This window comes from Juglans regia, chromosome 6, assembly GCF_001411555.2.
Source record: "Juglans regia cultivar Chandler chromosome 6, Walnut 2.0, whole genome shotgun sequence".
NCBI lineage: Eukaryota > Viridiplantae > Streptophyta > Magnoliopsida > Fagales > Juglandaceae > Juglans > Juglans regia.
Window position 1 is genome coordinate 36,697,797 of NC_049906.1, and position 24,140 is coordinate 36,721,936.

The window sequence follows — 24,140 nt, forward strand, 5'->3', positions numbered from 1 at the left end:
AATCATTTCTGTTAGATCATTTTTGTGACCCAAATTATGAGGATTGGACCTCATTTCTTTTCTCTCTATTTTTCTTTCCTCATTTTCTTTTCTCTTTCTTTTCTTTTCTTCCTTATTTCTCCTTCGGTTTCCTGCTCCAGCGCGAACTGCTCCCCTCCCTCTCCCCGTGCATTTTTTCGTCCACCCAGCCCACCGCCACCGCGCCGCCGTGACTTGCACCGCCCGACCCACCGTCTCCCCCACCCACCGGCGATCTTCCCCCTTCGATCTCAGCCTTCTTTGCGCCGTCGTTAGCCTCCATGCGCACCACAAAGCCGCGGCACCTCTTATGCTCGCGCGCCGCCGTCGCACCACCATTGGCCACCATTTCTTCACCACATCATCCTCGACCTCTTGGCAACCCATTGGACCCAACTCCAGCTCCAATCCGTCACCGGTGAAGCACAACCAACCCCATTTCTGTTTTGGATATTTTTGGCCTTAAACCACCCCTTGTGCCGCCACCCACGGCAAACCTTCACCACCACTAGCTTCACCGACTTCCCTAGGCCCTACCCTACCATTTTTGTATCTTCGTTTGTCTCCTTTGAAAAGTGGGTATCTGTGACCCACGGCCACAGTGTATTTTACATTGTTCTGCAGCTGTTTTTCCACTTCTTGCAGTTTCGTGATCCTCCAGAAATTATCATATAGCACTGTAAGTATTTTCCAAAGAATTCTTGTGAATTTAATGTATTTTTACACTAACACATTTCATTGTATTTGAACTGTTGATTGGTTTTGCCGGACTGAGTCCGAGGAGTACGGGAGTCGGATGGTTTGGTGAATGGAGTTGTTTGGTTGGATTTGATTGAGTTGGTTATTGATGGTTGTGGATTAGAGTTGGTACATGTACATTTCATGATTTCATGCATGATCATGTTTGTAAAGGAAACTGGGTTTTCGTGTATTGCATTCATGTTCATATGTTTATGAAAACTGGATTTTCATGTGAGAATGGATTTTGGGTGCGTGTGTATCACGACCTCAAGCCGAGATGGGGCATTATCTCGGTGGAGCTCCTCTGGTTACTCGGGAGCGGAATATACTGAGTAACGTCCCCTGGATTGTCGTCGGGCGACAATGGGATCGGACGAGAGAGTCGTGCCGACTCCGTGGTCCTTCTGCTGGCGGGGACTAGAGGATGTCTGGCCACGTTCGTGCTGGGCGCGGAACTGGGCATCGCTCGTTGCGTAGTGGGTGCTTGGCTACGAACGCGCTGGGCGCGAAACTGAACATCGCTACGAAGCCAGGACGTGCGGATGGTCCCTAGGGGAGGCCATTGTGCATATGGTAATAATGGATAAATAGACTATTTTCTGGAAAAATAGCGTGTGTTAGATTTTGTGTAAACCATTTTCTGGAAAAATGTTTTACGGATTACTTTTGGGCCAAATGGGATTTTGGTGTGTGTTGGAAAATTATTATTTTCGGGGAAAATGATGTTATGAGGAAAATGCATATTTCATCATATACATGCATGTTGGTTGCATTAAATGCATTTAATTCCTGAGAATTATTTGGGTTATACTTACCTGCAGTACCATTTTGTGGTAACCCAGACTTTGATGCAGATGAAGATGAGGGTGAGCCTGAGGAGTCGGCTCAGCCCGATGAGTGATTTGGGATCACTCATTTGTATTTTGGGACATGTGTTAAACTTTATTTTGGGATGACTGTATAACTATTTAAACACTTTTACTGATGTTTACTTGTATTTAAATTCTGGTACTTAGGATTTTGAATTTTTACTCAGTTATACCGAGAGGTAGGGGTGGACAAAAATTTCGCCCACTTTGACTCTGTCTGAGTTCCGACAGCACTCTGACGGAATCGGAGTTTTAAAAAATCGGAGTCGAAGTAACTCCTAGTCAAAGTTGGAGTCAGGAGCCCATGTTGACTCCAAACTCCGATTTTTCTTTTTCTTTTCTTTCTTTTTTTTTTTAAAAAAAAAATTCAAATAATCAAAACAACGTCGTTCTACTTCAAGAGGAACAACGTCCTTTTATTTAGAAGGGGGTCCAAAATATAGGACCCCCTACTGAAGTAACTAAACGATGTCGTTGCGCGAAATGATGTCATTTCATGAAGAAGGGGGTCCAAAACATAGGACCCCTTCTTCCCCGATCATTTTCTCTGCTTCGCAATTCACACAACCACAGCACCTTTCACCCTTTATCTCTTTCATCTCCTCATTGTGCTTCACCTCCCCTGCAGTCTGTTGTAGCTTGAAACCACCGTGAGCCACCTTCCAAAGTTCATCAAACCAAAAATTATTTGTAAGCTACTCAATTACTTAGTTTTTTTTTGTAGAATTTTAAGGTTTCAAAATCATTTAATTGTCACATTGTGGTTTGGAATTTGTGAAATGTATATGATTTTTTGTTCATTTCAATGATTTGTTATTTGCAGTTCAATGATTTCGATTTTTAGGCTGTGAAATTTAAAATTTTGGAGATTTAGGTTTTAGAAAAATCGAGATTTTTGGTTTCAAACAACGTTAGCTCAATGCCTGCTTAAGTGTGGCTCAAGTGAACTTCACATAGATTATTCACTCGAGTGTGGCTCTAGCGGACGTTCAGTTTTTGTATTTTATTTATTTTTAAAACCACAAACATGACTAGACACATATATTTGTTCTTTTCAATGTGTTTCCAATGTGTAGATAATTTTCATAACAAGTTAAATGACAGTTGTTTTTAATTGTTTCAAATAATTTTATACCAAGGCTAAGCAAACTATGGATGCTACATCATTTCGCCGCGATTCTCTACAAGAGGATGATGCATAGTCGTTGGCGCATTGACAGGTACCTCATGTGCAAGTAGTAAAGTCTCAATAGATTTAGAAAATGTTGATATGCTTAATGAGAATGAGAAGCTGATAAATGTTGAGGTCGATCGAGCAGCACAACCTAGTAAAAAAAAGGTCGAGAATATGAGAACATTTCACCAAAATTTCCAGTGATCGTGAGAACCCACAGGCTCGATACCACTACAGTGGGCAACTATGCGGTTGTCATTTAAAAAAGAAAGGCACATCAATATTAATAGCACATCTTATGGGTTGTCAGCAATATAAGATAGACAAAAGGTTGATGGAAACTAATTAGATAGGGGTGCTACCTGCCCTCTACGGGGCGGGGGCACCCCGGCCCGCATGGGGAGGGGGATGAGGTTTTCACCCCTTCCCTCACCCCCTGGATGCGGTGGCGGGGTGCAGGGTGGATTCCCAATCCGCCTCGCCTCCTTCTACTTAAAAAAAAAACACTACATTTTATTTGAATTAAAATTATTTCTATGTGCAAAACTATTTAAAAATAAATTCTTAAACCCAAATTATAAATTTAAATTTGGTAAAGATGACTATAATTTAAAAATTATGTAATTTTTAAATTTGCTAGTGTATATTTTATATAAATTGTAGTGTATTAGTTTTAAACTATATAGTTTTTAAATTTTCCAATGCATCTTTTGTGAATAAGTATACAAATTGTAATATATATTTATATATACACAATTGTAACAAATTGTAATATATTTATATATTTATACATATATATAAATGTAAGGAGGGGTGGGGCGGGGGCAGGGCCTTCACTTTGTTATTTAGTTGACATTCCTGTCCAAAATGTGCTTTTAACATAGGTCGCCATCCAAAAACGCTGATCACTATAAGTGATATCAACCATACATTCTCATGCAGATTATAGGTATCGAGCATATCGCGCTAATATTCCTCAAATTTATGCTTACTGAAAGAGTCATAAATGCATCTATATAAAAGTACTCCTGATTTCCTCATATCAATAAAGTGATCCAAACTTCTAAGAAATTTTTTCATTATATGCCACAAGCAGAAGTGATGCTAGACGTTGGAAACACCCTCGAGATTGCAATTTTCATAGTCTTATATTGATCTGTGATGATTGCATTTGGTAGCTGATCATTCATATACTTCAACCATGACTTGAACAACCACTCGAATGTATTTGCGTATTTATTGAATATCAATCTGCACCCGAATATGACTGACTGCCCATGGTGGTTCACACCCACAAACGGTGCAAAATGCATCTTATATGCATTAGTCAAATATGTTGTGTCAAATGTAATCACATCTCCAAATTATTCATACGCACCTCTACTTCGGGGGTCTACCCAAAATACATTCTTTAACCGCATCTCATTGTCAACATCTATCTTATAATAAAAATCAGGATTTCTTTTTTTCATATCTTGAAAATAGTTACATAGAGCTGCAACACCTCCAATCCCAATGCGAAGTTGTCATGCTTTGTCAATGTAGTTTCGACACTCCTCATTGAATGGAACATTCTCGTAACCCCCTGCCTCAACAACCACAATCTTGAAATTTTTGGACAACCTTATTCATGCCTCGTCATTTATTTCAAGCATCTTATCCACACGAGTATCAACCTTCTTAAAACATTTGAAATGTCTTGCATTTCCCGAACTACAAACGTGTATGTGATCCAATGTCACTTTAGATAGGGTATATCCAACTTCATCATTCAGTATCGCGTTAATCCTAGCTATACACTCCATCTTCTCTGTCTGTCTTGGTTTCATAACATTGACAGCCTTACTCTTTGAACTGCCTCCTCGCGCACATGCCAAGCAAAACCATCTAACATTCCCATCGTCATCCTGTCTAGAATTCCTTTTACATACCCAAAACCTATTCTGCTTACCATACTTCAAATTGTAAAATTGAACTTCTTCTATAGATGAAAATTTCATTCCAATTGTAGTTTCTTCAATAGTTTCATCACATTCAATTTCCTTATTAATTCTAATCACATCACACTCATTATTTGAATATTCTATGTCGGCATCCATTGTCCATCCAATGTTCAAATTGCCTATAAAGATACAACACATTTGAATATAAAGAGATACATTGTATATGAAAGAACAAGATTAAAGATTGACAAATAATTCCTAGGTTCATCTGACAGAATTCTCTACTTAAATAGAAGCAATAGATAAATGAGCATAATTTTTAGACAAGTAACATAGAAAAACTAGCATAATTTCACATAACATAGGACTGTAAGAAGCTCCATTTGAAAGAAAATAGCTTTCAATAAGACAGACACAACTACTGTATTGAGATTTATGCATATGTGAAATTTAAGGGTATTTAATTCTATTCAGGAAAATTAAGCTAGCTATCTGCTCTAGTGAAACATCCTTTTCACCAAAAAAAAAAAAAAAAAACTAAGAATTGATTCAGGAAAATAGCTTATGTTTGACACAAATGCACCGATTTGAAAATAGAATAACTCCAAATGAGAATGGAAATAGATTGTTGATAAATACATGTTTGCATTTAAATACATGTTGCCTTTCACCATAATGATAACAAATCATGCTTATTATTGCGCTGCGTTATTTAGGTAGTCGGATGGAATTTGGTCAATGAAGGTGGCATGCTGATGCTGAATCGGTCATGGAGCTTGAAGAGTTTTACCAAAGGATTGTAATTATTTACACGCATAGCTAAGGTTGCAGAAGCAGAAGGTATCTTACATTTGGTTAACAAGTTGTTGAATATGTATAATGCTATCCATTGGATTACCTGGATTTATGTTATTAATGATTTGTAATATATGTTGAATACAGGTCACCATCCATATCTTCATCTTGTTGGATGGAACAATGTAACAATTGAAATATGGACACATGCAGTTGGTAAGAGATAACCACTAATGCATCAGTGTTTAACTATAATAAGATTCTTTCTAACCAGACTTAGAAGTGGCTAACTTCAACTTATCTTTTCTGTAAAAAATGTTTAGTTGAGGTTTTGGTCCTGGTGTCAATGACCTTCGTCAAACATCAATTTTTGAAAATGGATTCTTCTTCCTCGTGTTTGTATATGGATTATTACTATACTTCAGTTCAGGACATTTTTGTACCTACATGAATTTGACCCCCTCAATACTGAATTCACCATATGCTCTGATCGTTAGTGATAGAGCTTGCTAGATATCACTCGAACGAGACATTGAAACTTGAAAGTGATTATTACTCTAGTTCTAGATGTTTAATTATTTCTTTTTCTTTCCCCTCTTCACCAAAAAAAAAAAAAAAAACTAAGAATTGATTCAGGAAAATAACTTCTATTCAACACTAACATACTAGTTTGAAAATAGAATAACTATAATTGAGAATGGAAATGGCTTGTTGATAAATAATAGAAATAAAAGACACTCACAACGCAACTCAAGCCAACTTAACCATATCCTAATCCTACGAGCTAATTATATATATAAAAAAAACATATAGTCTGAATCCAGGCTTGATGAAATTTCATGAAGGAGCCAGGAAAAACCAACGTTATGAATTTTGCAAAATTAAACAAGTTATAAAAATAAGTTCAAATGCAATCAAGATTCAACTAATAGCAAAGTCATCCAAAAAACCCAACATGATGCCATCTAAACAACAAAACAAATCTAGAAAAAACCCAACATGATGCCAGAAAATAAACAAAATTCCACTCTATTGTGCACGCATACAAAGCCAAAGCTACAACCAAAAGACTATTCGATTCGATTCGATTCGAGGAAAAGAAATATACCTAGATAGAGGATAGCTAGAAAACGACGCCGGTGTCGAACATATCTGATGGAGGAGGCGACGGAAATGAGGGGTTGTCGAGGTTGGGGAGCAGAAAGGTTTTCGGATTCTGAAATAAACAGTGGGATGACGGAGGAGAACAACTAGAACGTCAGAAATTGATTTATTTGCCGTGGACTCGATGCCGGTGCCAAACCTATCTGACAGAGGAGGCGACGAAAATGAGGGGTAGGGCAGGCTGTCGAGGTTGGGGACTAGAGATTCAGATTCTAAAATACGGGATCTCCTTTTCTTTTTATTTCTTTTTTTATAATTAAAATAAACACGTGGCATGCCAAGTTAAGCGGGATGAACGAGCTAGGGTTGTAGAACTACCCTTGTTGTAATAGAAAGAAAATGAAAAGTTGAGAGCTTGTAATTGATACATTTTTTAAGTGGAGTTTCGCATTTTAAAACCTTACACGCATATATCTTAGTATTAAACCATATATCCTTTATTTAGTTATGTTTACAATTATGTGTTTGTTCTATCGACAATATCTTCAAGTCATCCGACTAATTGGTGATTGCTGGAGATATCCAAAATCTTCATATTAGAAGGATTAAATTATAATTGCTTTGTAACTATCTAACCCAATCGCTTGCAACTAAAACATGCAATTAAAGTAATTGTAATACTAATATCACAATGAGAATTGATAATTTATGGAATGGAAAAATTGAGAACAACAACTCTGTCAGTGTGTACTATTCATATGAAGAGAAACATTTTAATTATAAAGAGATTCTATAAAAATAAATTTATAAACTGACGTGACTTGATGTGATACGTTAGATTGTAAAGTTACTTTTATTATAAAATAAATTTAACGTATCATATGAAATTATGTCAATTTATAAATTAATTTTTTTTTATAATTTTTTATAGGTGTATAATAATTTACGAGGAGGATATTCATTTTGCTCAACTTCCCTGCATGAAATGATTTATTGGACCGTGGCACCTTGTACTGGTGGATTGTAAGCAACTTCAATGAATCCTCAAAGTTCCATCAAAGTTACAAAAAGGGAACGCAGAAGGTGCACCCCAATAGAAATATTTTCATAAAATATCTTTGAAATCGATACACCCACTTTCCAAGGCATATATTTATATTTTCCATCATGAATTATAAAAATTCTCAAACTGCATTTTGGATTATTAAGAAAAATGGAATTGAAATATATGCTAATTATCATTTTTTAATTGAAAGTAGAAGTTGAAAAATATAGGTAAGTGGAAATATTTTGTAGTTTGAAAGGCAAAAAGAAAAATGGAGTGGTTTTGTAAATGAAAAATGTGAATCCCCCTTCAATTTAAATGGTAAAGAACAAACTTTGAGAACAAATGAAAATATAATAACATGTGTTTTTTAATGTGTAATGCAATTGGAATGATTTAACTGCACATATTTACAAACAAGTTATAGTTGTTGGCTGATACGTAGAACACACGTTCACATCACTTACGTAATAAGATTTGATTTATAATATATTTATTTTAAATTTATTTTTTATATTAAATTATGTCATATAAATATTTTACTAGATGTATATCTATTTCTAAATAAATTTATTCTTTAAAAATTAGATTAAGGTTGATTTAGATTCAGAAATGAAATGAGATGATTTTAAATGAAAGATAAAAGTTGAAAAAAAATATTGTTAGAATATTATTTTTTAATATTATTATTGTTTTAGGATTTGAAAAAGTTGAATTGTTTATTATATTTTGTGTAGAAATTTAAAAAAGTTGTAATAATAAGATGAGATAAAATGAAACACTTTCTGAATTCAAACGGGACCTAAATCTAAGAGTCGTGTTAGCGTGTCGCCCAGCTTTGATCGCTAGGCGTGCCCGCTAGCACAAAGTTGTTTTTATATTTTTTATCTTATTTTTTTCTTTTACATTTTGTTAATGTATTTAAATATTTTTAAAAAATAAAAAAATATATCAATACACTAAAAATTATTTTCTTAATTATTAAGTAAAAAAAATAAAAAATAAGAAAATACATAGGTCAAAATGAGGAGATAAATTCATACGGCATACTAATATTTTTCTTTTTATTCATGTAAATCTTATATTTTATTTATTTATTTTCTAAGTATACGCGGGACAGATTCATAATTCACGATTATAAATATCTTTTCACAAATATAAATATCGGGAAAAAAAAAAGAAAAAGAAAGCATACCAAATATAAATATCGGGAAAAAAAAAAGAAAAAGAAAGCATACCGTGGTTTGTGAAAACGGAAACACACACAACATAAAACGCCGCGTTATAAGTTTCAACACTTTCATTCACACACGCCTCCGCTCCCAAACCTCAAAACCCTCCCCGGGGTCTCTCTCTATCACCCTCTCTCTAATGGAAGATGACGACGAGTTCGGAGATCTGTACACGGACGTGCTCCGACCTTTTGCTTCGACATCAACATCGTCATCCGCAGCTCAAGATTCCCTCCTGGCGTCCCATACGCCGCCGTCTCTCCATCGCCCGACCGGTAGTGACGACGAAGAGATTGTCTATGGAGCTCCTCGCTTGAATTCCGCTGCGCCCAATCTTCCATCTGACCAAAACCTAGCTCCCCGCGCCATCGAGCCCACTCGCGAGCTCACTCCCGTTGCCGTGGCCGATTCCTCTCAGAATTTGATAGCTGGCGACGTGAGAGAGGAGGATTTTGCTGCTGGGTCTAGGGTTTTGGACAGAGGGGGTGCGGAATTACCGAGAAGGGATCCTCTTGAGGATGCGAACTATGGAGGGGACAGAACTGAGGATCTGACAGACAAGGACGTAAAATTCGATATCGAGGAGGCTACTGCTGGAATTTATGATGCGGGTTCCGATCCGATCATTCCAGGACTCTCCGGCCCGACAGCGGCGAACCTAGAAGCTTCCAGAAGAGAAGATGTGGGTGGTGATAACGATTGGGACAGTGATAGCGAGGACGATTTGCAGATAGTGTTGAATGATAACAACCATGGGCCCATGGCAATGGAAAGAGGCGGAATTGGCGGGGAGGATGACGATGACGATGACGAAGATGGGGACCCACTTGTTATTGTGGCAGACGGGGAGCTGAATCAGGATGCGGAGGCACCGGAGTGGGGCGATGATGCAGCACAGGCCGCCGCCCAGGATGGTGAGAGGAAGGAAACGGGCGAGGTGGGGAAGGTTAGCGGTGGCGTGGGTGCCACCATGGCCCCCAAAATTGGGTATAGCAATCATGGGTACCATCCATTTCATTCTCAGTTTAAGGTCAGTTTGTTATATGTTGCTTATTGAGAACCGGGGAATTTTGTACATGGGGTTGACTGAGTTTTGCCCTTATTTGATGAGATTTAGAGTGTGGTTGTGGCTTGTAATTCTCTTAAAGGGTGAATTGTTGGCAAGTTGATGCTTTTGGATTTGGATGGTATGTATATCGTGTTTGAAAAAAGTAGAAAGAAGTGCACACTTTAAAAGTTGTATTCTTCTCCACACTATGAGTAATGGAAATGAAACTTGGTTGGCTTAGTAAGTCTTTGGTAATTTTTAATGTATGCTGAGATTTTATTTCTATTGGGAGCAAAGGTTGATGCTCCCAGCTGGCTGGCAACGCAATCTTTAACAAAATTTTACGCCATGATGCAATGTTGGGATCTGCATACTACGGAAGGATTGGATCTCTTGTATACTCCCTGTGTACTTGAGTTGTACTTTTCTCCACACTTGGACCGGGTTTCTTTTCCTTCCAATCGCGTCCTTATAATAAGTACCTCACCCAGGTTTTGGTGTGAGGGATAAACATCCCCAATATATAAGATATATATTGTGTTTAATTCTGTAGGAAAGTTATGTGCAGTGTAGGTACCATTCTTCACACTGTTTGTTTCAGTGCCAAGAATTCAGATTTGGGCCCATTTTTTTTTCTTTGATTGGCACTGGGTGTCCAGCAAGATTTGGGCCCATTTCTATTCTAACTATAAGGAGATCTAACCATTCAGTTGTGTGGAGACATTTGTTGCAAAAAATGAGGGCGTTTTGGCCGTCGTATTTCCATAACGATTCTGTTAGCAAGTGAAAGGACCAAAATACACCATGTTTTGCATTAAATAGCTCCTCAGTAAAATGGAGGGGATCGGTTATGAGGGCAAACGCGTTTCCTTGAGCAATCCTTTAAATGGAATTGGTGCTACATTAGACTAATGCAATTGATATGTAGGGAAGTCTCTGAGGTTAAACATTATGATTTTTTTTGCACAAGCTTGGGCTGCTTGGCATTGTTTGTACCCGTGTTTATTCATTATTATTGGTGTTGTTGATTTTATGATCTTCATATAAGAAGAAATATTTGCTGTTGAGAATTTGGAATCATGAGTGAGCAGATATCCATGGGTAGTTTATACCACAATGAATATGTATGGGGCATGTCTTAATCGATCTATTTCATTTATCTTTCACAGCAGTGTTGCCACTGTTCGGGTGGTCAAGAGGGAGCAGTTATTGCTAGAGGTGTTTATTTACTTCCATGTTATTTCCTCTATGAGCAAGAAAAATCCAGATGCTACATTTACAAATAGAAAGCACACAACTACATTATATGTAAAATAAAGTGATAAAGTATCAACTGATCAGAAAAAAAGTGACAAAGTGTCTTATATACTGCACCCTGCTGCCACCCACCCACCCACTGCAAAAATTATGTTGTTATTATCCTAAGATAAAATAAAAATAAAAATAAATTAATTAATTGCTAAAGGCAAGCACAAGCGACCATCCTGTGCACAAATTTTGGGTTTCCACATTACTTGCATTTGCAGAGTTAAGCTGATTCTAGTTTGCAAGGCATGCTTATGACTTTTGGGGTTGTACATCTTGCTGGTGCATTATTCTGGTAACAGAAGTCCAATCCTTTTATTTGCGTATGGGTCCAATGCCTCGAAAGTCCTTTTGAGATCTAAGATCTACCAAGTGAAATGTTTTGGAAACTTCTGCTCTCAGTTTTGCTTCCAGTGTCACTATTCTGTATTAACTCCTGCTTTTTATACTGAAGCGTGTGTGCTTCATATGCCATATAGCCTCTTTTTTTTTTTTTTTATAAGTAATAAGATATTTTATTTATCAAAAAGTAGGCATAGCCCAGGTACACTGGAAGTATACATGTGAATCATATAGCCTCTTTATAATGGATCATTAGACCCCTAGGGGTTGGCTCAAGTGGTAAAGACCTTGGGCTTGAGGGTATGCTCCCCCCAGGTCTAAGGTTCACTTCCCCTTGGGTGCAAACAATCTTTAGGGGCCATCGGACAGGGGGATTTATCCCTTGAATTACCCGAGGTGCACTTGCGGGAAACTCCTTGCCGAGGGCCTGTACACCCTCAGGATTAGTCGGGACGCTGTTCCTGGATACCCGGTGCCAATAAAAAAAAATAATGGATCATTAAGTTTCCTTCATATTCTTCAGCTACCATGTATGGTTTGATGAGTGGTTAATCCTATTAGGTGGTATGGTTACTTCAAGGTGTTTTTTTTTCTGAATTTGTATCATATGTTCTTTCATACCATAAGAAAAGAAAAATAATTTAACTCTATAGTTATTGGCTTTTACCTTCACATTTGGGTTGAAGAAGGTTAACCACGATAGGCCTCTTAAGAGTTTATTATATCTTGTTTTTATCATTTGTTCAGATTCCATGTCACAAAAAAGTTGTTTTGATTCCTATTTTCAAGTTTTTAGAATTATGTCTTGTTCGTGACTTGAACAAAAAATAAACTTGCGAGAAAACTTAAACATTAATGCGTAGGAAGGTTGATTGCCCCCCTCTTGCTTTTCTCTTTACTGGTGGGCTTGTGTCTTGTTTCAACATAAGAAACAACACAACAATTTACTCCCTTCAACACTGCACTTGCAAAACTTCTTGTTTGTTTGTATAAAGTGAAGATTTTTCTGTAGCTGCAATTATTCTTTTTTATGGTTAAAGAATATTTTTTTTAATTATTGGCTTATACCTGTTTGTTTTCCTTGTGTTTCCATGCAAGTCCTGATGATTTGCATTTTGTTAAAATGCAGTATGTTCGACCTGGTGCAGCACCAATGCTTGGAGCAGCTACCTCTGCCCCTGGAGGAGCCCCAGGTCAAGTTCGTCCGCTTGTCAACATGGGTCCTATGCCTGGTCGCGGTAGAGGTGACTGGAGACCAACGGGAATGAAAAATGCGCTTCCAATGCAAAAAGGTTTACATTCGGGTTTTGGATTGCCTGCTTGGGGCAACAACATGGCAGGGAGAGGTTTTGGGGGTGGACTGGACTTCACGCTTCCTTCTCACAAGTAAATTTTGTTTGGTTCCATAGTTGCGTATGATGGTTGCTTGTTTACTTTCATGATAGGTCATTTAATTGTCAGTTGTCTGTATTGCTGTTAGATATGTTAAAAGCTGAAAGGCCTTGGTTAGAGTTGGTTCATTAACATTGGGTTCAATTGGGAGTTTCTAGGACCAAACCCTAGTACACATGATTGGTGGTTGGAATGTTTACAAATTTATGAAGTTTACCTCTGACCTGTATGCCACTGTTGCCTCTCAACACAAGTGCATGTATCTTCTCAATACAGGCTATTGCATATGAAATACATCGACTATTATCTCAAACATTTGTTTTTTTCTGAGCTGATCAATGTTTTATTTGGTGGGTCTCCAAGATGTCTATACTTTTGCGTGTTGCTTGTCATAATTCTGGCTAGTTAATATGCACATCAATATTTGAGATTTGCACTTTGGCTTATCCCATTTATTTCTAAGTTGACAAAAAAATTTGGATCCTGTTTGCAATGATATAGTAGAGAAAGGAGTTGCTTCCATGTCGCTCAATACCCTGGAAAACCTTAAGGTGACCCAATTTCCTTCTTCATATGACCAGCTGAGACTTCTGCTGAAACAAGGGAGGAAACAACAAACTTCATTTGAGTGATTATTAACTTTCATTTTTGAACCCTTAAATTAGCTTAAAGGATATGTCTATTTATCGTATACCCTGTTTGTAGTCCTGTCCTTCACAGTGGTGAGTCTGTCGAGGGCATTATGAAGACAGTTGTAGCATGAACTTTGGGGGTGTAATGTGGAGTTCTTAATCATGAGGTGGAGGTTGGTTGACACCAAAACAATGTCTCTGAGGCTCTAATCCTGTTGTTTAGTTCTTTATGTTGTGCATTCTTATCTTGATTGCCTCGGTGTTTGTTCAACTATGAAGTTGCATTCTTATCTCATCTAGATACCGTTGATGCTTGTAGGTCAAGATTACTCAACTCCTCCATTTCAAACATGTACTTTTGCTGTTTTACAGTGTCATGCTTGTATCTCAGCTAACCTGAGTAACCTCAGAGGTGGCTCTTTCTCTGTGGCATGGCGACACTCTTTTTTGGTTTCAGCAGCCGTCTATGTTTTCAAGTGAATAAGGAAGATAGACTGTAGGCGTTATTTTTTCTTCACTAGCTCACATAGGCACTACCTCCCGCGGCAGATTTTAGGCTCTTGTCTACATCCTTTTAAGCAGATATGTTCTTCTAAATATTATTATTTCATACAATCTGCAATAGGTATTCCAACATCTTAAGAGTGAGTTAAAGAAATAACTTATAGATGGTGCTAAAGTTTAGTCTCTTTAACCTTCAAGTGTAAATTGCAATTGGGTTTTAGGTTTCTTGGTATGCTATAATTTTGTGATACCAACTTATCTCACTGGCCAGAAGAGGAAAAAGGGGAAAAAACTTTGGTCATTCCTAGATTGTCATGATCATCATGTAGTGATGGAGTTTAGTGTTCATTTAAAATTTTGCTAGTGCCATAGTTGTGTCTGATACATGAACTCCATCTTGTTTTGGCAGTGTGAGAAAAAGTGTTTTATCTTTTTTGTTACAGGATTCCTTCTCTCCACAATTTTGAATGTAGTCCATATCCTTTATATTTCAGAGCTATAGGGTCCTGCTAAGTAATTGAATTTCAACGTTTAGTATTTTACCTATGATTTGCTTATTGGGCTGCTCAAATATTTTCAGGACTATATTTGATGTTGACATTGATAATTTTGAGGAGAAACCATGGAAATATCCTGGAGTTGATACATCAGATTTCTTCAACTTTGGTTTGAATGAGGAGAGCTGGAAAGATTATTGCAAGCAACTGGTAACTATATTAACATTTGATCATACTGCTGAGCAATATAAATGGAATCTAAGTTGCTAGATATTGATTGTTCAGGAACCAATCCGGCTGGAGTCTACCATGCAAAGCAAAATTCGGGTTTATGAAAGTGGGCGAACAGAGCAGGTAATGAGGTCTTTATGTATCTCAGAAAGTTCATTGTGGTTTTCAATAGAATATTTGGTTTCTATTCCCATGTTCTGGTACTAAGGAAAAATCTTTTATTTGTTTTATTCCTCCCAGGAGTATGATCCAGATTTACCCCCGGAATTAGCAGCTGCCACTGGTGTTCATGATGTTTCAGCTGAAAATGCAAATCTTGGAAAGGTGGACGTTACACAGAATGATTTAGCGAAGGGATGTGCTCGTGTGCGCCCACCTATAGTATGTATAGCTGTCTATTGTTAATATTTATAGGATGGTAACCATTTCTAGTTCCTAAATAGGTGTAATCACATGTATACCTCCTGTGTACTTGGGCTATGCCTATCTTTATATTAATAAAATATCTTCTTACTTATAAAAAAAAAAAATTATTTATAGGATGATTCTTGTAGGTGATTATGTTTTGCCACTAATTTAATCCTGATTTTCATTTTTCTTATTGCCCTTTTCATTTCTTTGCCTCTTTAACTATCACCTTATTTTCCTTTTAGCTACTTAGATAAAAATTCTAGCTACTAGGCATATTGTTTTTGCTTGCTTTATCTGTTTCCAGGCTCAGTTTTTTTCCTGTTTTTTTTGGCTACCAGCCAACTGGGAGAGCAATACAGGTGGAAGGTGGTTATGGTGAGCGTCTCCCCTCCATTGACACCCGACCTCCTCGCATTCGCGATTCAGATGCAATTATTGAGGTATTTAATAAAACCTTCCTCAAACTGCACTGATCTAATGGTGTAGTTGCATGCTAAACTTTATAATGCATATGCGGTGTAGATAGCTGAAATTTTGGATGAACAGATTGTCTTGCAGGACTCTTTAGATGATGATTCCTCCACAGGAAATGGTGTCATAGAAGAACCAGTCAATGATCCATCAAGAGAGGATGTTAGAGGAGGTGATGTAGCTGAAGAAGATGCTGTGCAGGTGGATAGTGGGGATTATGATGGTCTTCCACAGGTGTACAATGGTAGAAAGAGAGATCAGGTTGATAGAAAAAAAATTCCGCTCATGAATTCTGTTCGTGATAACTTACCTAAGGGGGAACGGGTATTATCTTTACTCCCAGAAGCTCCAGTCCAGCATTCTGGTTCGAGGGGGCAGACTTCTGCCTATCCTAGTGAGAATCTTGGCACCCCTTACGATGAAAGGTATGAAACAGTCTTGGGAAGATTTAATCTGTGATATTAATTATAAAAGCTATAAGTTAATCTTACCGATATGATACTTTTATGTTCTAGTACATTCCTTCAATTTAGGGTCCCTTGTACTTGGGCTATGCCTACTTTTCTCATCAATAATATTCTTCTTTACCGATTAAAAAAAAATTGGGGAGACAAGTCCACCTTGATGCGACTAATCCCTAACTGCAACTACAGGGATTGGCTTTGAAATCTTCATTTCCCTTGTGTTTGTGTTTTTATTTTTAGGTTTTACAGACCAATCTCTCTAATGAATGTTCATCATTATTCACAAGCTGAGGGCATCATGGTCTGAACATATGAATGCATGTACAAGCAAAATAATCTATCATCTCTTGTAGATTAGAGAAGCATGATGGTATGATTCAAGAAGATCTTGTTTATAATATAGAGTTGATACACACACAAACATTTTATAAATCTGATCTCAGCTGTAGTCTGCTTTATCTGTCCAATAAAAGAAATATGTCTGTATTTCCCTTTAAAGCTTTTCAATTGGCCCTATATTTTTTTGCATTATGGAATTTATCATGTATGGCTTATGATAGTGTAGTTAGTTTGTCTAAGTTGTTACCGGCTTTCAACCATTTAGCTGGACTTCATAATTGTTGGCTTTAATATACTGCCATACTCAGAGGTTATGTTGTATTTGCTACGGATTTCCTTGTTACTTTTTTTTAAAAAAACTCTTCACTAGATCTTTATAGACTGATCTGGAATTATTATAACCTGTAACATTGCATCAGCACTTGTGGACAAAAAAAAGATTGCATCAGAACTCGTCAAATGTGTAAAACTCACTGCTTTTAAATACAGGCAGACACAGGGCAGAGAACTTGATCAATCCCCTCACATGACTCCCAGTCGAAGTACACGTGACGGGAAATTTCAGGATAATAAGAAGGAAGAATCGGTTGATAGCATGGATGGTAAACACAGTTTGCAATTATCATCTCCTGACACAGTTAGGGATTCCAGGGAGTTGAGCATTGAGCCTAAAGATGTTGGGCATGATGAGCGTGTGCTTGCTGACGGAAGCCCTGAAATGGAAAAGGATGAAATGACTAATTCGATAGGCACAGATGACAGCCTTAAAGATGGAGTGGTAAAGAAACTGAGTTCTCGAGTTGAACAACCTCTGCTCCCAGAATTTGATGAGGGAGAGGACTCAAAGGCTGCAAGAAGTAGTGAAAACAGCAAAACAAGATCAGGAAGCAGCAGGGACTATCAGAAGTGGCGGGATGGGGCTGAGGAGGAAGTCATTCAAGGACGTTCAGCACGTGTTGGTACTGTGAAAAGTCACCCCGATGAAAATGAACCAGGACACCGAAGAAAGAATCGTGATGGAAGACAAGAGATAGAAAGAAATCCGATGGTAGTAAAAGGAATAGGAGAGTACTCCTATAGGGACTGGGATTCTAGCCCAGGTCATCAATTGCATATGAAAACTGATGTGTTTAATAGGCGAAAGGAGAAGGACAATCTTGATGGACCCTGGTCACGCAGAGATGATGATCCTTATATCAGAAGGATTAGAAATGAAGACACAAGGAAGAGGGAGCGTGGTGATGAAATGGGATCCAGACAACGGAGTAAGGTTCGAGATGGCGAGAGGAGCGACAAAGATGAATATCTACATTCAAGAAAACAGTTAGATAATGGCAGCTATAGGGTTCAGTATGATAAGGAGGCTGGTTCACGCCATAGGGAAAGAGATGATGGTCTGAAGAGTAAGTATGAAAATGTAGATGATTACCATAGCAAGAGAAGGAAAGATGAGGAATATCTGAAGAGGGACCATGGCAACAAAGAAGAAATCTTGCATGGCCACAGGGAAAGCGCCAGCCGCCGAAAGCGAGAAAGGGATGATGTTTTGGACCCGCGAAAGAGAGATGACCAACTAAGACTTAGAGATAATCATGATGATCACCACTCTGTAAGGCACAAAGATGAGATCTGGTTGCAGAGAGAAAGGGTTGAAAGGCAGAGAGAGAGGGATGAGTGGCATAGGCTGAAACAGGCTCATGAAGATTATCTGCCCAAGCGGGAAAGAGATGAAGGACGGGTTGCTGTAAGGGGTGGGCGTGGTCCAGAGGACAAAACATTAGCTAGTCATGCTAGGGCAAAGGAGGATTACAAAGGATTTGATAAAGAATACCAATTCAAAGACACGGCGCGACACAGTGAACAGTCCAAGAGAAAGGATAGAATTGAGGATGAAAGTTCACATCATAGGGGACGTGATGATGTTTATCCTCGTGGGAATCAATTTAACAGTGATGAAAGAAGATCTAGGCTGGATAGGTCGAGTTCTCGTAATGATCGTGCTGTTAATGCTTCTGATAACCAAAGAGTACATGAGAAGAAACATAAGGAGAATACAAGAAAGTTGAAAGACTCCGACAGTCGTGATCACAATGCTGTAGGCTCTTCCAAGAGAAATCAAGAAGACCATAGTGGTCAAATTAATGAGGCGGTATGTTGCATGTTTATATAGAAATTGTTTTTCCTGTTGGAATAGTTGGGTTGGACCAAGTCTTAATGTCAATCATTGTGAATCAAGAAGCCATTTCCAAAGGCTTCAAAAGTGGCTACGTTGTTAGCTTTTTTCCTCCATAGTATTTCAAGCGCCTGGTTTTCTTACAATTAATGAGTAATTCATTGGAGCAAGAACCTCAAACATAGGTATCTTTTATATATGACTTGTCATAGATAATGCAATGACTAATATTAAAGGTGTTTGCTTTAAATATGTAAAGGGTGGGAATGACAAAGACGCATACAATCTTCTGTCTTAGACCTGACTCAAGGAGGAGATTGTTGACACCATTTTTGTTGCTCGAGTAAATTTCTGACTTAGAATTAGATTCTGATTACTTGGCTCATTCTTGAGGCTTACAGACATATTTAAAATGCTTTGCTCCTCTTGGTCAGATTGCATTTCCTATGATTTCCATTGATTAACCTGGGTTTGGGCTGAGAATTTGGGATACTCTTCGCTTGGATCAGTGAGTTGTGTCCTTTTTTCGGTTCATTACTTTACCCTTATTGGTTGATTGTTTAGTTCCCTGTGGGGTTGCGCTCATTTCTCATTAATGTTTCTTGGCTTGTGCACTTGAACCTGGTAGGAAGTGTTGAAAATTTAGTTTTCTTCTTGTGCCTTTATATAGGGCTTAAAAGGCTCCAGTTATCCAGGAAATGGTCAGCATGAGATCCCAGCAAGCCGTCGTGTGTCCAGAAAACATAGGGAAGATGCTTCATCAGAAGATGAACAACATGATTCAAAAAGAGGGCGCTCCAAGTTGGAGCGTTGGACTAGTCATGTGGAGAGGGATTACAGCATCAACAGTAGGTCATCATCTTCCTTAAAATTGAAGGAGATTGATAGGAAGAACAATGGTGCATCTTTTGAAGCCAGCAAACCTCCAGATGAATCTGCTAAGATGGTTGAGGCTGCTGATAGTCAACAACCATTGGCCGAAGAGAAAGATGCTTCTGATCTGGAAAGCAAAGATGTTGACACAAAACCTTTGGAGGATAGGCACCTGGATACAGTGGAGAAGTTGAAAAAGCGTAGCGAGCGGTTCAAGCTTCCAATGCCAAGTGAGAAAGAAGCCTTGACAATTAAGAAGATGGAGAGTGAAGTATTGCCTTCTTCCAAGAGCGAGGTTCCTGCAGATGCCGAGATCAAACCAGAGCGGCCACCTCGAAAAAGAAGATGGATAAGTAACTAAATGTGAAATCCAGAGACCTGCACGATTTTTGCTGAATTGCTCCTGCAGCATTGAGGGAAGTCTTGGCCTTATTCTTTTAATTCTGGAACCCAGCATATCCAATCATACCATATTTTATAAATGGTGTCTGTAGGGTTTTGGAGATAGCCATGTACCACTGCAATAGTTATATCATCTTGTAACCATGATGCCACCCAATACTTCTAATATCATGTGTAAATACTGGTGAAAGTACCATTAAACTGGTCGTTAATTCTTAAGCATATGACTCCGAATTAATCTGGGTTGCCGGAGGCGGCAAATCTGATCTGTGGGGAAGCCCGTGATCTAGGAGGCTCGGCTGGCAATGTTGACTTATTCCAGTTGTGGCAAATGGTTGAAGAAAAGAGCTATGCGCACAAGAGCAGCAGTTTTAGTTTAGTTTTATCTCTGTATTCTGTATCTTTGGTTTATTTTTTGACCTTTATGGGGGCCAGAAGCCTGAAGTAGAATTGCCTTTTGTACTTGAAGAACAAGTGAGGTAAAAAGAAAAAGAAAATCCCAAATTTGAAACCAAAAGAAACAAGAAAAATAAATGACTTTAGTCACATCTTCTGAGTTTCTCCAATGAGATGAACCTCTCTCCTTTGAGTTAAGAGCAATGCTGAGGTGGGGATTTTTCCACAATCACCAATAGAACAAAAAGGGATTTTTCATCCATAATCAATTAGTTACTCGAGAGTGGAAATCCCAAGAACTGATTGGCCATGGCATGACATAAACCGTGGAGGAACTTCATCTGGTGTACTGACTTTTATCATTTCTTTGGCAAATAATGTATGAAAACTCATTAAGAAGGTTCTTATACTCGTGTAGGTTGGACAGTTAACTACAGTTAAAATTTCACTGTAATTTGTGCCAAAATTTTGAAAACCGTTCCGGCCGAAACGGAAGAGATTTGTGCCAAATTTGGAGCGATGTGGTTGAATATTTTGTACCGGATTTAATTTTGGTCGTTTCGATGCGCTTCGGTTCATTTCGCTATGATCATTTCAATCCAAAAATCTAGAAAAATTATATTCATCATTCTCACACCACATATTACACATTTTTTTTTATTTTTTTCTCCAATCTGTCTAGGTACAGGTGAGTTGGCAAACGAGTCTACGTACGAATCCGATGTGGACTGCTCTGTCAAAGCCATTATTTTAAAGTAAAATGCTACGCCCACCGCTCGCAATGTCCCACTCCCCCTTCCCGCTATACGTGGCATGCTACGTTGTATGTCTTTAAAAATTAAAAAAGTGAAGCCTCCTTCATCTAAATAAATTAGAACGACCTTCGTCTTCAAGCTTGGTTTTCAAGCCAACCGAAACCCATTTCAACTTTCATCTTCGTCACCTTCGTCTTCAAGCCAGAGGAACCATCTCAAATTAAAAAATTATAACCTCCCGAAAGAAAGAAAGAAAGAAAAACAGAAGGTTATAAAACCCACCTGACATGCCCGTCTGGATCTGTCTTTACAACCACAGAAAGAAAGGTGGTCGTGAGTAAACTCTTGGGATTTGTCTAGTCTCTTTCGTGTGTCAAAGGATATTTGTACTTGATCCATTGGAGCTCTCCTTCTCTCTTGTACATAAAGGGCTTTAAGTTACTTACTGCTGCTTTGCTGCATTTCTTTCCTTCATGTCCTTTCTGCTCAATCTTTTGTCATTTCTATAAGAACCATAGGCGTTGAGGTTTATTTATCTGGCAACTTATAATGCTCCTGATCGCCATCTCGCAAAGATTGAAAAAGAATTTTAAAATATTATTGCTCATAGTTCTCGGTGTGTTTTGAAAGCAACGAGAATGAAAGAAGATGATTTATACAATGCTCCTGAAAAAAGTAAAAAGAAACAAGAATGGTCAAACATACTATATTAACCCAAAAGACTAGAATTTTACCCTTTGGTTGTTTTCCATTCTTCATGTTTTCTTTTTCATTTTCTCACACAAACAAAGCAAATAACAATACTAAACACAAACGAATTAATATCCTCCTATACAATCTCACTCTGCCTGTTCCTTTTAGTCCCTTTGGACCAAATTAACTAACAAATTACATCTCGCACTCCACATCAATCTAGACAAATCCCAAAACCAATAAAAAAAAATTTAAAAGAAGAAACTTTAAACTCAAAGAACGCTAAAATGAGAACTAGGAGCCACTCTCCTCATACGATGATTGCTTGAATTTTGAAGAACTCAACTCATCACAATTTAAGCTTCCAACTTTGCAAAAAAAGCCAACAATCTCTAGTTCCTGAACCCAAAGCACAGAAGAAAAAAGGAAACAAATCAAGTCTTCTAGACACAATATATATATTATTAGAGCAACTGATCAAGTCGTATATTGTGACTGTCACTGAGAACTACAAGGGCCTTCATCTCCACTATCAGTAGCTTGAGGCTCGTGTTGATGATGCTCTAATGAGTGATTTTAATGGCCATAATTCATATTCAAACTACTCCTAGAATAAGCATAAAGAGCGGCCAACATCCCTAGATTGGAGGAGAGCCGAAAGATGGCGCCGGAAATGTATCTCTTGCCACGCAGACTGGTGTCGGTGGATGTCTGACGGAGGTGTTGGAGGAAATGAAGGCAAGCTTTCGTTGGGGGTTGCGGATTTTCAGAATAAATGAGCAGCAGAGAGGGGATGTTGGCGGGAGACCAGCTTTGCCTTTTTTTTTTTTTTTAAACCCTTGGCATGCCATGTAGAATGGTAAGAGAAAACGATAAATGTCAACGGTAACTATAGCATCACCCTATTTTAAAAGAAACAACATGAAGAGCAGAGAAGACAATTGGCTTTCCAGATCCCCTTTGTCTCCCCTTCGTTCGTCTTTGTCCCCGAATCCCATCTTTGCACCCAAGATTCGCCGTTTGTTGGTGATAATTGTTGCCCCTTGCTACATCCCAAGACTCCTCTCTCTCTCTCTCCCTCCCTCTCATTGATCCATCTTCTACTGTGAATACAACTATTCTTTATTAATCTTCAACATTCATGATTCACTAAGAGTTAGATAAAATAATAATCTCTGCAGAGAACAAACCAGATCTACACAAAGCTGATCAGCTACAATGGTTGAATGTAATCCTCGTCTAGAAACATAAATATGTGAGATCTAAGATAGACTCATTACTTCAATCATCAAGAGCAGAGAATCCCAATAAGAAAACAAAAATGGGAAATTGGAGGTAAATCAGAGTGAATGATATTCAAAAGCTGAAGATTTCTTTAATTCTCTTTCAATTTAAATCTTTCTATTGAACTCGGAAACAATGAAAGCAACAGGGCCCAAAAAATCTAAGCAAAAATCAAAATTAAAAAGGGGAAAAATATATATTCAAGTCTACAAATTTTCTTTTTCTCTTCCGGTCCTCCTCCTTGGATGCAAAGAAAATGCTAAATCCAGATTTTTTATCCATACCTGAGAACAATCTCGTAGAATTAAAGATGGTGTAGAACCTTGCTCTCTGCTCCTTCACAAGCCTAGCACACTTTCGGTAAAAGTACACCTTCTCTGGAGAAGTCTACATGAAAGGAGCAGTGGAGAAGTGGCTTCTAGATGACTCTTCTTTCTTCAAAAGTTTCCACTTCTCATCAAAGTAAAATGGTGGTGGAGCACTGAGTGCACAAGTACTGGAAGATGGGGAAGCCATGAACATACATACTAAGTTTGCTGAACTAAAATAAAACGAACTGTTTTAGTTTCCCACTTGAAACGCACCGTATTAATATTCACGTTCTATATCATATTCGGTGCGCATGGGTGCGCAAAATTACTTTGAAATAAGATTTTTTTTTTTTATTAAATATGTGGTATATGAATGATGAATAGAATAATTTAATTAATTTAGAAATAATAAAATAAAAAAGAAATTAATTTTTTTTTAAATAATAAAAAATGTAATGTGTGATGTGAAAGAATGATAAGTTATAAAAAAAAAGAAAAAGCTACGCATCAGCCCGTAGCTGCAACACACCTAACATCAGTTTTTTATTTTATTTTTAAACTCAATATGTTAAGTGTGTTGCGGCTTCCAGCTGATACAAATAATTTCTCTAAAAAAAAATCTAACACCGTTTTTTGTAATTATTTTGAATAACATGGCATATATGTAATTTCCTCATCTTCTTATTCCCCCGCCGA

The 24,140-nt window shown here is 37.9% G+C and overlaps 1 protein-coding gene and 1 long non-coding RNA gene across 2 annotated transcripts; one reads left to right on the forward strand and one right to left on the reverse strand.

Moving 5' to 3' along the window:
- The first annotated feature begins 8,975 nt into the window (after window positions 1–8,975).
- On the forward strand, window positions 8,976–20,413 carry LOC109012898 (FIP1[V]-like protein). Its single transcript, XM_018994793.2, has 9 exons — window positions 8,976–9,951; window positions 12,746–13,002; window positions 14,725–14,851; window positions 14,927–14,995; window positions 15,113–15,253; window positions 15,622–15,723; window positions 15,830–16,179; window positions 17,047–18,706; window positions 19,401–20,413. Exons 1-9 carry the CDS (start codon window positions 9,061–9,063, stop codon window positions 19,962–19,964), a joined length of 4,161 nt encoding a protein of 1,386 aa, XP_018850338.1. The 5' UTR covers window positions 8,976–9,060; the 3' UTR covers window positions 19,965–20,413.
- Window positions 20,414–21,030: 617 nt separating this feature from the next.
- On the reverse strand, window positions 21,031–23,662 carry LOC109012901. Its single transcript, XR_001999527.2, has 3 exons — window positions 23,418–23,662; window positions 21,439–21,711; window positions 21,031–21,350 (listed from the first exon to the last, which is right to left on the reverse strand). It is a non-coding gene; the product is annotated as an uncharacterized LOC109012901 (long non-coding RNA).
- Window positions 23,663–24,140: the final 478 nt, after the last annotated feature.